The 16,732-nt window shown below is 37.2% G+C and overlaps 1 protein-coding gene across 1 annotated transcript in view; it reads left to right on the top strand.

Annotated features, from left to right (window-relative positions):
• PRTFDC1 (phosphoribosyl transferase domain containing 1) overlaps positions 1–16,732 on the top strand; it is a 44,782-nt gene that overhangs the window by 5,011 nt on the left and 23,039 nt on the right. The window contains exon 3 of the mRNA XM_042889151.1: positions 2,964–3,147. Within this exon, the coding sequence (XP_042745085.1) occupies positions 2,964–3,147 (184 nt within the window). The remainder of the gene's footprint in view (positions 1–2,963; positions 3,148–16,732) is intronic.

Genomic DNA, 16,732 nt, shown 5'->3' with positions numbered 1-16,732 from the left:
GCTTGACAGTTAAGAAATGATAGACTTGCTGTCTCTTGCAACTCATTGTGTAATTTGTTTCACCTAGCTTCTGATTTGGACACTGAATGGTACAGGATTCCCACAAAAAAGAGAATGTGATCATATAGAGACACTGGTGCTGAAGTCACAGTGTACAGGAGGGATGAACCGACACAGGAAGGACAAATACAAAGTTCTGCACATAGTAATACTTGAATGTTTCTCTTGCACCCTGTAGTATGTTTTTTACATAAAAAGAGAAAAAAAAATCTTTAATTGAGTACAACTTTGAGAATTCCCTAATAGAAATCATTAATGTAGACTAACCCGATTGTTCCAGACTGCACCATTGACTTCTGTCATTTAAGCTGTGTAGAGAGCCAGCCTGCCTAGGCTTCATCAACCATCATACCTCCTAGTAATAGTTCCTGTATGCTCTCAGTGCATGCAGCTAAGTTGCTTTGATATTTGTGGTAGTCCAACTCAGTGTTGATACTCAGTTGTTAATTTGATATGCTGTTAAAAATCTTTTCAAAAATTACAAAATGAAAAATGGTAATTTTTAAGAAAGTATTGGGAGCATAGAATCATGGAATCGTTTAGATTGGAAAAGACTGATAAGATCATCTAGTCCAACCAGTCTGAATGGATTTCATGGGATATTTTTAATCTGCAGCTTTCTACCTTCCGCATTTAAACAGCCAGTTGCAAGTATTAAAATTGTTGGTACTCCTTGAAAGAAGGTTGTAAACATTCATCTTAAGGAAGAGTAATAACTCCTATATTTGTTTCAAACACAAGCTTTCTTTCATCACCTTTTCAGCTACCATTGTGTTGACTTTTTTGTCTTTTTTTGTGTAAGGCCAACTGACTCTTGATTCATCTTTTTAAATAAATATGTTACTACTTTATTTCTCATGGGATTCACTATAAATTTGTCTGAAGTAACAGTGGTGTTTGGTGTTTTTGTACTCCAACAAAATGAATTCCACTGTATTTTTGTACTCTTCCAGAAAAGGCTCATTCTGTTCTGATGGACAAGAAAACAGAATTGAATATATTGTGACCATGCAAAATTTTCTTGTAGGAAGAAGGCTCAGCACTTGAGAAAATTTTCTTGTTTCTCTGTACGTAGGTTTAAAAACTGGCATCTTTTTACTGAGCACCTTTTTGTCTGCTCTGGAGTTCATACTCATTTAAAATACTAACAGGTCTTTGGAATTTTTGGAAATTTCATTTCCTAAGACAATCTAAGAAATAATATAAATAAATATCATCAGAAAAATGGTTCTTCTGAATAAAAAGTTTTCCCCATAACTCTCAGACTTGATAAGAGATGACAAAAGACTTTTTTTATGAAAAAATAAGTGAAAAACTTTTACTAATCTTGGTCTGTACTTCAATAAAAAGAATTACATGTTTAAGATCTAACAAGATAATCTCACAATACATCTGTTTTCTGAATCTAAAAATGTGAATTATTGCTTTACATAATTTTCTTGAGCATTACAAAGATGTGAAAATATGTCATGTTGGCTCATAACTAGTCTGTTAGCTTCAGTTTAGTGTCTGTTCTTCGCTGGTACATGCATAAGTGTAGATTTCACTCAAGTTCAATGTATATATCTATATATAGGGGCAAACACATTTCTATTGCAGGTAGAGAAAAAAATATGATAATGAAAGATGCAGGATAAATTATGGGATTTATCTATTGATAAATTACGTATTGCCAAGAAATGTATTCTTATTGAATCTACTAATCTAATCCAGAGACTTATCAAAAAACTTTCCAGAAAAAAAGCTTCTACAGAAAACAATGCACTGAGTTGTTCTTGCTCAGAACATTAAATGGCATTTTCAGTTTTCTGTTGATCTGAGTTTTACCTCTAGCAGTGACCAGGTATTTGTTTTAGATCTAAAATACTCTCTACCTTGTTCTTTAGAAATGAAAACTACTTGAGATGAACATTCAAGTTTATTGTTTTCGTCTTGAAAAATTCTGTACTAGTTCTGTTCTGTACTAGTGGCAGAAATGTTGTGTCTTTTGGTTTCAATCTGCCACATTGTGTTTGCAATGCAGAATAACTGAAGAGAAGATCCTGCAACTGCAGGTTAAACAGGACATAACCTTGATTATTCTCATGTGTGAGACCAAGAACAAGGCACTTACACTGCACTCTACATAAAATTTTTATTGATGAGATAAGGAGATTAGGAGAAACTTTTTCTCTCAGAGAGTGGTCAGGCACTGGAATGGCTGCCCAGGAAGGTGGTGGAGTCGCCGTCCCTGGCAGTGTTCAAGAGGCACCTGGATGAGGAGCTACGAGAGATGGTTTAGTAGCTCGTGGCACTGATAGGAATGGGAGGGTGGTTGGACTGGATGATCTTGCAGGTCGTTTCCAACCTTGTGATTCTGTGATTCTGTGATATGTCTTTATAGTCCTTGCTTATATTCTTATTAAAACTGTACTTGTAGCATTCTCCAAAGCCTGTCAGTTTGAAATATTTTTTAATAATTCTCCTCCCTCTCTTTCATTTGATTTAATGTTCTCAGGTAGCAAATAAAATAATCAGGTATGTCGTTTTACGGAAATAATTTATATTGAAGTTTCCTCCAAGACAAAACTGAATGCAGTGTTTCACCTATTACTCTGAAGTCTCTGAAGTGCTTGTGAATTCAGCACACAGTGAGATGTGCTACTCGTTTTATATAATTAGGAGATTAATAAATTTAAACATATCCAGCTTGATTCACATGCTTTGCATCTTGCATCCAGCCTGCATATCTGCCTGTTGTTCAATTCCACTCAAACCAAGTCAAGGTGCTGAAGCAGACTGTGGGCCATGCAATATTTTTATGATTCTATTTCCTTGTAACCATAAGAAAGCATACCATAAACTTAGGGAACGCACACCTAACATTATTTCATCTTTTTTTCTTTTTTTTTTTTTTGCCCCAGGACAGAACGACTGGCTAAGGATATTATGCAAGACATTGGAGACAATGATATTGTGGTTCTCTGTGTTCTCAAAGGTGGCTACAAGTTCTGTGCTGACCTTGTGGAGCACATCAAAAATCTCAGCAGAAATTCAGAAAGATTCATCTCCATGAAAGTCGATTTTGTTAGACTGAAAAGTTACCACGTAAGTCAACATCCAGTTGTGTGTTCATAATAAATAGTGGACTCTCACAATTGTGGTACTTTTTTAATTACAAGAAAAAAGCTTTGAAAAATCTTTTTGTTTCAAAATATTTTTTTGTGATTTTTTTTTTTCCCAAAATATTTGTTCACAACCCTGTATACTTTCTGAATAGTGTGAGTGATAGTATGAAGCATCCTCAAGCTGTATTTTTTATTTAGCCTGTCATCACTTTTGGACATAAAATTATTGAAGTTCTCATGTTGTGGAATGTCTACATGTTGTTTGTTCTTGAAATCCTCAACAGTTTTGTTGTTATTTCATGTTACTTCTCTTTACACTCCTTGTATCCCCCCACAGTTTGGCACAACTTCAAGGAAATAAATCTCTGCCATATTCAATGCTAAGTAAATGAAGTGCTTTGTTCCTGATAACATGCAGTTTACATGGAAGCAAAATATACCACTAGATGATGATAGTGCTTTATAAGAAAATTAAATAAGATGTTGAACCAAATGCAGTGCTGAGGCAGGCTCAAAGTCCTCCTGTTATCTTCTGAAGAAGTTCTGCAGTAATGATTCATTTGTTTCTGTGGGGCAATAATAATGAGATGGCCTGCATCTTTTTGGAGTGTGTGATTACAATTTCTGTTTGCATAAGCTGTACATATTTATATTCCACATTGTACTTCTCGTTTACACCCATAGCGAGGGAGCATTTCTAGAAGTTGTCCTAGAAATGTCTGAGGAAGTACACTGAATGCATGGGATGATTTCTCTTTGAGCACAAATGGAACTTGCTGAGTTCAGGAGCTTCCACAGTATCTCTGTGTCCTTTCCACAGACAGGCTGATTGGTGGGCATTTTGCTCTGCTCTCAACAACCATATGCTTTTCCTAAATTTTTGCAAATCCAACCTTTTTTTTCCATCATAGGAGAGAAGAGTATGAGAGCCTTTTGTCTCCATTTGGTTAGAGCTTGGTCCTAGGGCTTCTGTTTCAAGAACTAGTAAGGTGTGTGAAGGACATGTGCAATACAAAGACTGTACAATACATATATATATATATATATATATATATAAAGTTCTGGATTATCTTAGCATTTGATGGCTGGATATTTTGGGTGCTTCAGCAGGAAGTTAACTCCTTCACCAGAACTACTGATTGCATCTAATTTCTAGAAAATAAATATTTCTCATAAAAGCTTCCCATCAGATGTCAGACTGAAACTATTCTTGATTGGAACAGAACTGTCCTTGGAGCAGTGCTTGATGTCTGCCTTGTCTTGAGAAGCTGAGCAATATTGGAGTGTAAATTCAAAATGACGTTAATGTTTGTGGGTTCATTCAGTGAGCGATCTGTAGTTGTAATGCTGACAAAAGTACCACTGCCTGCTGTCCTTTGTGTTTTGAACTACAGCTGGGTCCAGTTCAGTTACAGGTAAGGGGAGTTTCTCTGAAATTTCAGATCATAGCCCTGTGCAACACAGCTCTGGTCAGAACATTGGAGCTGTTATGAGTTTGAATGACTCTGCCTCCCAGCTTTATATGAGACTACCAAAGCCTTCATGTCAGTTTATTCTGTAACAGCATACCCACAGTGATTTACACTTCAACACGATTCTAATAATTACAGTTTTATAAGTAAGACTGTGTGAAGTTTTGAAGCACTACCAGTTCTGCTAATTTCCTTCCTTTTGCCTTTTCTGTTCTGCTCTCTATAAAGACTTATTATATTGACTCATTTTTTTCTGTTTTCATTCCTCTTTTGTTTTACAAACATAGTTCTTTTCATACGATTTATTCTGCTTCCTTTTACTAACTGCTCTCTATTTCTCTCAAAAGGGAATCCTGCTGCTCTCAATGTACTTCTTTCAGATATGTATCCTTTCCCTCCCCTCCAGCTGTTTAAAACCAACAACTAACTTCAGCTCAAATTCATGGGAGTTTTGAATTGTCTCATTCCAGCTTCAATACTGAAAGGTTAGTCAACTTTTAGAGGTCATACTTTAAACTGGGGAGTTCCTGATTTAACTGTGTAGTGCAAATGGGCTGCAATTGTGACCTAAAATCAGATATTGGCATCAGTGACAATATCATTAAACTTCTTCATGCAAATGAATTGATTTTTTAAAAAACATTACATTTAAGTTCTCTGGGTATTGGCAATATGAGTGGCTGCTTGTACTTCTAGAATCAGAATGGTTTTATTTGATTTGGGAGGTATTGAAATATGTACATAAGACTGATTATTTTTATGAGAAAAATTCCCATGTTATGCAAGTATTGCCTTGTTTCAGGATCTCATTGGCATGTCAGTTTACTGACTTTTGTTTATATAAAAGTAATATGGGAAAACACTGTTAATTCATTATTTTATAGTAATTTTCAGAAGTCCAACGTAAGAAACTGTATTTAAAAATACTGTTTATGTTCTTAAGATCTGAGGTAGACCGATGTAATTATTTCTTTGTAAGTGGTATATTTCTGCACCTACGGATACAAAATTTGCTTACAAATTAGGTACACCTATTTTTTTCTTTATTGACCTACATCTGAGCTTTTAAGTTTCTGTGCACATATATAAACTTCCTAGCTATCCATACTGCATCATTTTAGCATTCTGGTGAGCTAAGGAAATGGAAAAATACAGTTCAGTTTCTATAGGAAGTAAAAATATGCTTTCAGACAAGGCTGCAACCTGTGCATTCAGTTACAGGAATTGAAGGTTTAAGAACCAATATGTCCAGTGGGTAGACAAAGAAATACTAAAGTAGTCCTCTCCTGAAATATGATGCAGGTATGGATAAGCTGCATGCAACGTTTTAAGGGAAAACAATGGAAATACTGATAGAATCTGGCAACATCTTAGATATCAAATTCAAAGAGACTGGGCTTGAATATAGCATAAGTTATAAATGGAGACTTTTGAGTGGGAGAATACAATCTAATCTGAGTGGTGCCATTGACACGTTAGAAAGAAAGGATGCCATCCAGAGGGACCTGGACAAACTTGAAAGGTAGACCCGTGTGATTCTAATGAGGTTCAACAAAGAAAAATGCAAGGTTTTGCTCTTGGGTCGGAGTAATCCCAGATACATGTACAGAAGAACTCCTTGAGAGTAGCTTTGTGGAGAAGGACCTGGGGGTCCTGGTGGATGAAAAACTTAACATGAGCCAGCAGTGTGCTCTTGCAGCTCAGAAGTCCAATGGTATCCTGGGCTCCATCAGAAGAAGGGTGTTAAGGTCTGGAGCCCCCAGTACAAGAATAATACAACAAGCTGTTGGAGAGGGTCCAGAGGAGAGCCATGATCTGGCTGGCGCACCTCCCCTATGAATACAGGCTGAGGGAGATGGGTTTGTTCAGCCTGGAGAAAAGAAGACTGTGAGGAGACCAGATTGCAGCCTTCCAGTATTTAAAAGGGGATTATAAAAAGGAGGGGAATCAACCTTCTGCAACGGTAGACAGCGACAGGACAAAGGGAAATGGTTTTAAGTTGAGGGAGGGAAGATTTAGGCTGCATATCAAGGAGAAGTTCTTTACAGAGAGAGTGGTGAGGTGCTGGAACAGACTGCCGTGAGAAGTTGTGGATGCTCCTGGAACATCCAGGTTGGATGGGGCCCTGAGCAGCCTGCTCTAGTGCCAGATCTGGAGGTTGGTGGCCCAGCCTGTGGCAGGGTGGTTGGAACTTGATGAGCCTTGGAGCCCTTCCAACCCAGGCCATTCTCTGATTCTGTGATTCAGTTTCACTGTACTGAATTTTCTTCCCAAGTAATCACTCCTGCACAGGGAGTCAGAGCTCTGCATTTCATATGAAAATTTTAAAAAGTTTTCAGATACGTGAAAAGTTGAAGTCAAGAATAAAAAGCAATAGAGAAGGAAGATGGGCTTGCAAATATGATCCAAGGCAGACCAGTGTGCCCTTTACGTGCACTTGTTCTTCTGAATTTTTTTTCTCCCATATAATTATCTCTAGCTGTCTATTTCATTCTTAGAATTATTATGTGATACTAAATTAGTATGATAGTAAACTTCATGTTCTGGAGCAGGATGAATGAATCTCGATGGCGTAGCTTTTCCCATGAAAAGGATATTGAGCTAAACTAGGAATGAGTTTGATCATTTTCTTATAGACTTCTGTGATTTCTTTGGGTATACCCGTGTGGTCTAACATGACAGCAGACCAATCATCTCTGTTATCTTGAACGTGCATAGTGCGCTTCTGAAAGAGGATAGTAGATGTATTGTGACAGTCAGATGATATATCATAGTTACAGATTCCATGTCAAGCAAAGATTATTGCAGAATATTGATCTATTTTCTATGCAGTGTCTGTGGATTCTAGAAGTGCATTTTCCATCTTCTAGTAGCAGGAAGATTTTGTTGAAAATCATCCTGAAAAAATATGAATGAACTTCAAAGGATCGTTGTTTGCTAGTTTGGAGGGAACTTGTAAAAGATTCTGTGGACTGAGCCAATTCATGCAATCCTTTAAAATTAGTACATTATTTATAGTTTCCAGAACATAACTAATAGAGAAAAATGGCCTTGAATTGTAATCCGTGCACAATGGTTGCATTCAAGCCGGTTCACAAACAAATCCATTGATATGATCTGTTTCCTCTTCAGCCTCCAGTTGTTTGAAATATATTTACAACTGTTGGTTATTAATCTTGGCATAAACGGGCCCATTACTGCTGCAAAATTCTGAAAACAAGCAACAAAATAATCATTGTTTAGTAGAAATCTGAATGTTTTTGTCCGTATGAGGCCATTTCAGTAAATAGTTTTGCTAAACCGCTCTACTGTAGGAGTAAGGAGACCGGGATTTTTTAATGAGTAAGCTGAAAGCTAGTTAGTAAATGTAGTAAAATAGTTTATTTTTCTGCCACACAGCTTTACTTTTCATATGCCATTATTAAATACTTAGATTTTGAAAAACACAGCAGCGTGAGACATCAGACTGTAACCACTGTGTGCAATGTACATCCGTTCTTTGCATAATCACCTATTCCTATTCAAGATAATTTTATCGTACAGAACTTATTTTTTAAGTGTGAACTTTACATTTAGATCTTAAAATGTTAAGTTGCGATCAACTTACAAGCAAGTAACTTCTTAGTGATTTTACTACTGCAGCAACAGAAAAGAAACGACTAAGTGCATTGTTTGGATTTAATGATTTGCAACCAATCCCCAAACTCCTCAGCAGTGTTATGATGATTGTTTATCTCCATACCTACCTGCTGTCATAACACAGCTTGTGATCTGAGAAAAACGTGTGTTCTGAGATGAAAGGGAACCCACATCGGCTCTTGCAGTTAGTTACAGGCTTTCTCTTGGGTAAGTTCTGAATTCCCTTGATTTTGCTTCATTAGCACAATTTGGCTGATGATCATTTCATCTTCCTTGATGTTAAGTAGCCACGGAAGAATTAGAAATTAGAGCCTACCTGATAGAATGAATTCCTTTGAACTTTAAGGCCAAATTTTGCAATACTTCCAGAGGATTGAACTCCATATTATCTGCAGAAGATCAATTCGATGGGTAAATGGTTGTACATGTACTACAATTAAAAAAATATTAATTTTCTAAACCTTTTTCAGGAGAGCAGCTGGTGATCAGCCCTGTTGAAACTGAACACCTGTACAGAGATTAAAAATTTGCAACATTATATCTTTTAAAAGATAACTGGCAACAAAAGTCTTTAGTCCACAGATGCTACCAGTGTTCCTGATATGGACCTTAAGTTGTAGTTGTGCTGAGAAGTGTGTTCTAGTGAGGATAGACAGTGCTGCCAAATAGATGTCTGCCATATGGGCGAGCAAAACATGGGATTCTTGGGACTAGAATTCTATTGCAAGCATTGGCAGAGGGATCTTGTCTTGATGTACTTTTCCACAGATAAAATTATATTCGGATCCTCAAGTAGTAGAATCTTTTTGACTAAAAGCTCTGTGAAATGTTCAGATTTGTGAAAACTAATGAGTAAAGGCCCTGTAGAGATCCAAGCTGAAGATACTACCAAGTCTTAAGCGGGCACTAAACCTGTCTCTGGATTTCTGGTGGATTTCATCATTTTCTGAAACTCGATGAGACCTGAAGTTGTTAATAAGATGAGGAACAGTGGAAACAGATCGTATTTTGTGCAGAGAGAATGTTTAAAGTGCTAGAATTCACAGCCCTCGAAACTCCTCCAATCTGTGTCCAAATGTTCATTTTCCCAGTGTTAAGATTTGTTTAAAAACAGAAAGATTTTCCTGAGGGAAACAAAAACTGCCTTGAGTTGCAATAGTGTCTTACTGCAAAGTGTCAGCCTCAGAGACACTCAGTCTTTTCAGAGAAATAACTGAACAAGTGTTAGTAGTGGAAATTGTTCCAAAAGCTTATTCTTGCAACTGGCTGAATAATTACAAAAAAAATCATGTGAGGAATGTCAGCCCAGTTGGTTAAAATGTGACTGGTGTTAGCAGTGTGACAGGATGACAGCTTTGAGAAAAGCTCATGCCAGATACATCTGTGTCACACCAGGTATGGATAGTTCTTAGTTTGTTGTATAAGCTAAGACTCTGGAAATGGGCCTTTTTTTTCCTGACTGCATCTGCACTGACTCGAGCAGTGACAGCCTCCTGTTATTCTTCATTGGGTGTGGTGTCCTCGTGCCAGTCACATTTGCCAGCTCGGTTTGTTCTGAGCACAGTTCAGCCCATGTGAGAGTGGTTTCCAGAGGCTTCCCATCCAAACTGCTCCAGCCAGCTAGGTCCATTTCTAATGAACCAGCTGCACACAAGCATCTCAGCCTCCCAGCAGCCCCTGCCAGAGGGAGTTACAAGCAGCTGGGACAGCTGGTGAGCAGTAAGTTGCATAGCCAGCACCGCTCCAGCTGGAGGCATGGGTCTGTCCATAGCCTGTGAATCCTCCATACTGGAGATGGAGCCTCAGACCCCACCTCTCCTTTATCAAGAATCAACCTTAATTGCTTTTAGAGAGCCAGCCTACATTTCCTGGTGCTCCAAGGCCAGATGGAAAAAGCCCTACTATTCATAATAAAATGTGATCCGAAGACTCGGTGTCATGATCTGGAGGTGGATGCTCTCCTAGGCATCCACAGCTCCATTCAATCTGATTGCAGAGCTTTGAGATATGAGGGCTTAAAGTCATCACTTGCTCAAGGCTGTCTTGAATGTAAGAAGCAATAAAATGTTTCTGAGTGATTTTAATTAAAACATACAGCATTTCCTGTTGGATGCTGCTTACAGGTCAAAGTGTTAGTAATAATCTAAGGCACTGATTTGTGGCATAGTTCAACAAAGATCATTATAAACCTATCATAAAGGCAATTTATCAAGTTCATCTATAATGTAAAACTTGCTCATAGAAAGGTGATCTCTGTAATTTTATGCATCAGATAATACACCTACACACCACTTAAATATGTTAACACCATCTGAATTCTTAGGGATTTTTTTTAAAGTATGAGTAAGTGTTTGAGTGATTCACATATAAAAGATTCGGGCAAACCAAACAGATCAGCCGGGGGAGAACTGAGTAGGAAGCAGCCTGATTGCCATGGGGACAGAATGGGAACAGATGTGGCTGTGAAGGCAAGGTTGTGCTGAGCTCTCCAGCACTATCAAAATACTATTTTAAGGAATTTATGAGACACATTAACGCTAGCAGCTGCCTTCCTTCTCAAGAAACTTCATTTTTAGTCATTGTTCCCTGCTTAGCTGTTGCCTTCATTTGTATTGCTTTATGTTTTTTAGCTGTGGAATTCTAACTGAAAAAATACATATACGCACACACTTTTCAGATAATATGGGATCGATACTCTGTTCTGCTGGACTTCAGATCTAATGCAAACTCCTTGAGAGATTTTCTCTAATCTTTCTGGAGGAATTTGTCTCCCCCAAGGGCATTGTTTTTCTAATAAGCTGTCATGTTTTTCTTTTGAAAAATGTTTCCCAAATTGGAAAAAAAAAAAAAAAAAAGTTTTAGATTACACCATGTCACAGAGGGTACAGCTACTGTGAAAAAATGAAGTTTTAAATCTGAAGTTCATTTTTCTTAACTTTTTTAATATATTTTCTTCGTGAGTCTGAATCTTCGGTATATTTCAGCAATCCAGCCTTCTGGAACATCTTGACATTTGAGACTGTGGATGTTTTTTAAACTGTTCGATTTGAGAACAGATCCAAAGCACCAAGGGATATCATTTAAGATCATTCAAGAGGTTTTCTTTTAGAAGAATTAGATTCTGAAGTTCCCCTGGATGCAGTATTTGTTGTGAAGCGGTGGTTTGCTACAAAGCCTAACAAAATTGAAATTAAGTCTTAGTAAAATATTTTGTTGTGTATTCTGCCAAAAATGTAGCAAGGTACTGCTAAATGACATCTGCAGCAATACTATCTATCATCAATAGGAGAGACCATATTTTCAGGCTGCTTTGCAGTATCAGGAAGATAGGCTTTTCCCTATATGAAAGGTCCAGAACACAATGGTCGCTAATCCTGCTGTACAAATGAGATCTGGCAAGATTGAAAGTACCTTGCCATGTTTATGCATTGGCAAAGTACCACCTTGATTCATTTATTTGGATGCTAATAATACTATTTAGTGTGTGGTTTTTTTTAAGATCTGAAATGGGGCAAAATTAATTAAAAGATGCCTGAGGGTTCTAATTTTCTCAAGGAATTCTATGACTCTGTTCTACTGGCATCTCTTAAATGCTGTTTCTTAAAACAGATCATAGCATGTGTGATGTGCCACACCTCAGGGATGCTGTAAGGCATAAAACAAAAGGGTTACTGTAAAGGAATATAATGATAACAAAAATTTCTGTGTTACTTCAATGCTTAGTAGTGTGACAAATACAAAATTGGTTTCCCTCTTCCTTTGATAAACATAAGTTTGAATATTTAAATGGAGAAGAAATAGTAGAAAATAACTTTTCAAGAAAACTGACAAAGGTTTTGTATTGTCTGAAGTTTCCAAGTTGTCACTAGCTAAGGGACTAAATGCAGTGGTATGAAAGAGTGCACTACAGAGCTGTAGTAGTTGTGATAGTCAATTGTACACTAGGCTTCAGATTGCTAAGAGGGATTAAACATTTGAGTTTTTTATTTCTTGAGAATTTGCTTAAACTTGTCTATGTGTTGTTCCAGCCCATTGCAATGTGACAGGTTTGAAGGTTTTTCTCCTAGCTTCCTTTTGTCATCAAATCCTAGAAGCTGCTGATGGTCAGGGTCAGGAGGTTGGTACTTTGTGCTTAGTCTAGATAAACCTGTTTTCTCCCATCCTATCAGAAGCTCTCAATGTTTTTAGTACAGAACTACAAACTTGCTGTACTTTTTTTCACTGTTAGTTTACTTTTCTGTGCTACTTTTCAGTAGAATTAGAAACATGGGGTAAGACAGTACCTGTGGATCTGGTAGTGTCCCAGCTGGCATACTAATACTAGCAAATGTGACTCCTAGTCCTGCTGCTGTGATGCTCGTGTATGTAATGATAAACAGTAATTAGGTATAAGATAGATACTCAACTTAGTATAGACTTAAACCAACAGTGATCTTCTTTTTGCTGACGATAATATAGTGGACCACAACCTGCTTGATATCCTCTATGTCTGCATTGCCTTGGCACAGCAACAAGAGGTCTCCCTGCAATCTTTAGCTCATGGCAGTCTACTGAGAACTGAGGAAGAAAAGAAGCCCCAGTCGGCCATGCTGTGACCGTCGGTTTGCATGTGGGCTGTAATACCACTTGGCAGACCTAAATGAGTGCCTGAGAAGGATTAAGGCAGTTCTGGCAAGCATGGTTCCTGAATTTTTCTTTTTCCTGTAAGTTTTAGATTTGATGTTTAGAACTCTTTTTTTATTTGAAAATATTTGAATATTTTTAATTTTGTATATCTACAGAACTTAGTAATATATGGAAATATGGTGTTGAACACATGCATCCAGCATAAAAAATCTATATATGTATAAATAAAAACCCACCCACAAAACCATACTGTAAAGAATTTACATCTTTTAGTATTTGTCTCCAGCAAATATGTTCTTATTTACAGGTGGAATCTGTATTTACTTAGTATGTCAGTTCCATCTCTGCTAATGTCTGAGAGTACACACAAGAAGGATCAATTCCAAATGCCTTGACCAGGAGGTTAAAAGCTTCAGTGGCAGTTTGTGCTTTAGTAGATATCAGAGGATCTCCATGGAAGCCTTTCCTATGAGAGATGAATTTTTAGTACCTACTAAATCATGCTTGTTTCAAGATACCTTACCTTCTTTGGATTAAAAACATAAAATACCTATAGGAGTCCTGGTATACAAGAAATTACTGAATGTGTGAGCAAATGATTATAAACAGTCCAATTTCTTAAGTTTAATAAGTTACTGTTATCCTGAAAGTTAAGCTGAAGGATCTACCTTGCTTTTATAGAAAGGAAGAATCTTATACATGTGCTACTGCATCAGCTAGTGAGGAGCAGTTCCTTGCTGCAAGCAAGTTCATTGTTTATGTTTCTCTGTCCACAGCCTACTTTCTCACTGCAGAGCTCTGGACTTCCCTGGAACTGGATAGACAGGCCTAAATTTGAAGCTTTTCCAAATCTGTGTGATAGAGCTTTTTGTTTAGGAATAAAAACACGGAGGAAGAAGAATGAGAAATAAGTGAAATTAGTCATACTGTAGATGGGAGCATAGAGATGTAAAGGTATGTCTTACGCTGTAGTAACTAAAGCTCGGGTTATAAATTTGTACTTGTATGGGTTTATCTATCCCAGGTTATGCTGGCAGTAAGACAGGAGACAGTGCAGCACTGTTAGTGGTATAGTTAACAAGCAGGTCAGGAAGGCTTTGTGGCCTCAACTTCAAGGCTTATGGAGATGTACAAAGCTGTCAGTGCTTCAAATATAAATGTACCTTTATTGTTCCTGTGCAACAAATGGTGCCTAGCAGTGATTGTATGCCAGTTTACTGTAATTCTAGTTGGTTCATCATCCTTTTTATGTTCATAAGGTACTTAAGGCAGCTCCTACAAATCTATCAGTGACTTGGCACTGGATTGTTTTGAATACGGGTGTGCCCCGGAGGTTGCAGTCTACCTTTCAGTGCACGTTTGATTCTTGGTAAGGGAAGGTATGCTTTCCAGTCTTTACCAGGAATGATCCATATCACTCCCATTCATTTGCACAACCTTCTGCTTAGCAGGACTTACTAGCTGTTCTCTGACTGTTCATGTTTTGACCTACGCACTTGAGGTCCTTTGTTCATAGCTGTTATTCTTCAGAGAAAGAAACCCAAAATAGTATCATTTCAAGTGTATGTTGCTTTTAAGTATGGTACTTTGTGTATAATGACTCCACTGATCTTCTTATTTGTGATGATATATTGAAGATAATTTAATAGCTTGTACTTGATATGTTTAAATGCTTGACTTTACTCAGTAGTCAAAATACGTTGATAGATGATGTGGATATCATACTGACACTTCTCAGACCAACACGTTGTACACTTCTCAGAGGCAGCCTGCAAAGCAAGCAAGTTCTATGCTAGGATGTCTGCATCCAAACTGGAACATCAAAAAATTCATGTTAATTATTATGTTTGTGACAGAAATGATACAGCATGGTCATGTAGCAAAAGATGATATAATTATTGAACAGTACATAATTCCAAAGCAGAAATATTTATAATTGCAGATATATCTAGCTACATTCTGCAAATACCTACAATTAGTTTCTACCTTGCTATTTGCTGAATGGAGAAAGTCTGGCTCTCTTATGAATCAGTTAGCTTCAGTTCAGTCACATAGAAGTAATAATTTTCTATTTAAAGTTATGTGAGAGGCATTGCTTCTGTGGCTTCAATTTTGATGGATGTGAACTGGGAAGTAAACTATTGTCATATTTGCTTCTGTTCTCATCTGAGTGCTATTTTTTTTCTTAACTGTAAAACATATCTGTAATATATGTTAATTTTATGCCAAAATATATAGTTCTGCTTGGGTTTTCTGTCATTTTCCATTTCAGTTTCAGCAGTCTGTTTAAGCAGTTGCCTTCCACACAGCCATGCCTCTGAAATTCTGTCTATTTCATAAGTCAGTTGTGTCCGTGTGAGGTTTCAAAATATCAGTTTTTGTACCAAGAATTTTGTTCATATAATCATCATTCATTACCCTGGCAAATGTCATCTCCCCTTTGACTTCAGTGCCATCCACCTTGTTCCCTCAGTGCCAATCAAAATGTAGCTATTCCAATTGCCTTTAGAGGAACTACTACACATCCAGCCCAGCTGCTATCCTTTCTCTGGTATCAAACACAAGTTATTGTTGTACTGAGACATTTTAAGACTCTGTTCTTCCAGATAATGAACCCCACACAAATGAAATCCAACTGTTTTTGGTATTCAGTGGGTAAACACTATGGGTAAATTTATATTTATAATCTTGGAAATCTAGATTGTAGAGTCCTATTAATCATCCTAGATAATATTTTTGAAAAAAAATATTGCAAAGACTAGTTTGGTTGCTAATTTTTTTTTTTTACATGCAAAGAGAAGTCCTAGACTGGTTGTACCTTTTAATATCTCTCCTCCAATATACTTTGCTGTGGTTAAAATGAAACTTTTGAGTAAACACACGAGCAAATTATCCTGTTAGTACCAAGGGAATTGCATTAATTGTTTGTGTGAAAGATCCAAAGTGGAGAGTTCAGAATGTTAGTAGTGGAAAGTAGTCAAGATCATTGCTTCTTATATGCCTGCAGTAAATGTGATTGAAAATAATTTTTTTCTGAATGCTCAGTGAGGTTTATGGGATGAAAATATTGATCTCAGTCTACTGAGCTGGGATTAATTTCACCTAACTTCAGATGTCTGACAATTAGACATCTAGGTGTGAATTATTTGCTGTAGATTGCCTGTGAGGTGAAATAGAGGGTTTCCTTGATCTATCTGGCTTCCTCCAGTGATTACAATGGGAGCCCAAGATGAGTTTCATAGATTTTGACTTTCAGATGCCTAAATTAGGGACAGGGTAATTCTATCTTTACTGAAGGTGATGGATGACCCTGTGAGCTTAGCAGTAACGCGCATCATGTGCTGTTAATGACAAGCTTAGTGGGGAGGCCTATGTGAATGTATGGACTGAACTCTGCTCTGCTTAGTGGATGTGTAGGACAAGCCCATTGGTGAGCTGCTCTGATTGTCACGTTCCTTTGTTTCTCCAGTGAATTTTAGATGGAAAAAAAGTAATCACATTTCTTCCCAAGAAGCTGCATATGAGCTGTGCAAACTATAGTGACTGTATGTGTTCTGTGTGATAATGCCTTGGTGTCATTTTGTAATGTGGTTATGCATTTAAACTGTAAACTGTTAGAACTACTTTCTTTTTTTTTTTTCTTTTTTTTTTTTTTTTGTTAAAAAGTCTTTGTTTCACTGAGCCCAGTATTAATGTACTCCAGATTCTGTTTCTTTTGCAGAGTAACAGATGTTCACAGTTTGGTGCAATTTTCAGATGAGCAATGTTGTTTATAATAAATTTTCCTGAGACCACCCAACTCATTTCACTTGTAACTTGAACTGTATC

This window comes from Lagopus leucura, unplaced genomic scaffold (genome assembly GCF_019238085.1).
Source record: "Lagopus leucura isolate 7727_CA_CO unplaced genomic scaffold, USGS_WTPT01 Super-Scaffold_100157, whole genome shotgun sequence".
Taxonomy (NCBI): Eukaryota; Metazoa; Chordata; class Aves; order Galliformes; family Phasianidae; genus Lagopus; species Lagopus leucura.
Note: the sequence above shows the minus strand (reverse complement) of the source record. Positions and strands in the feature narration are given on the sequence as shown.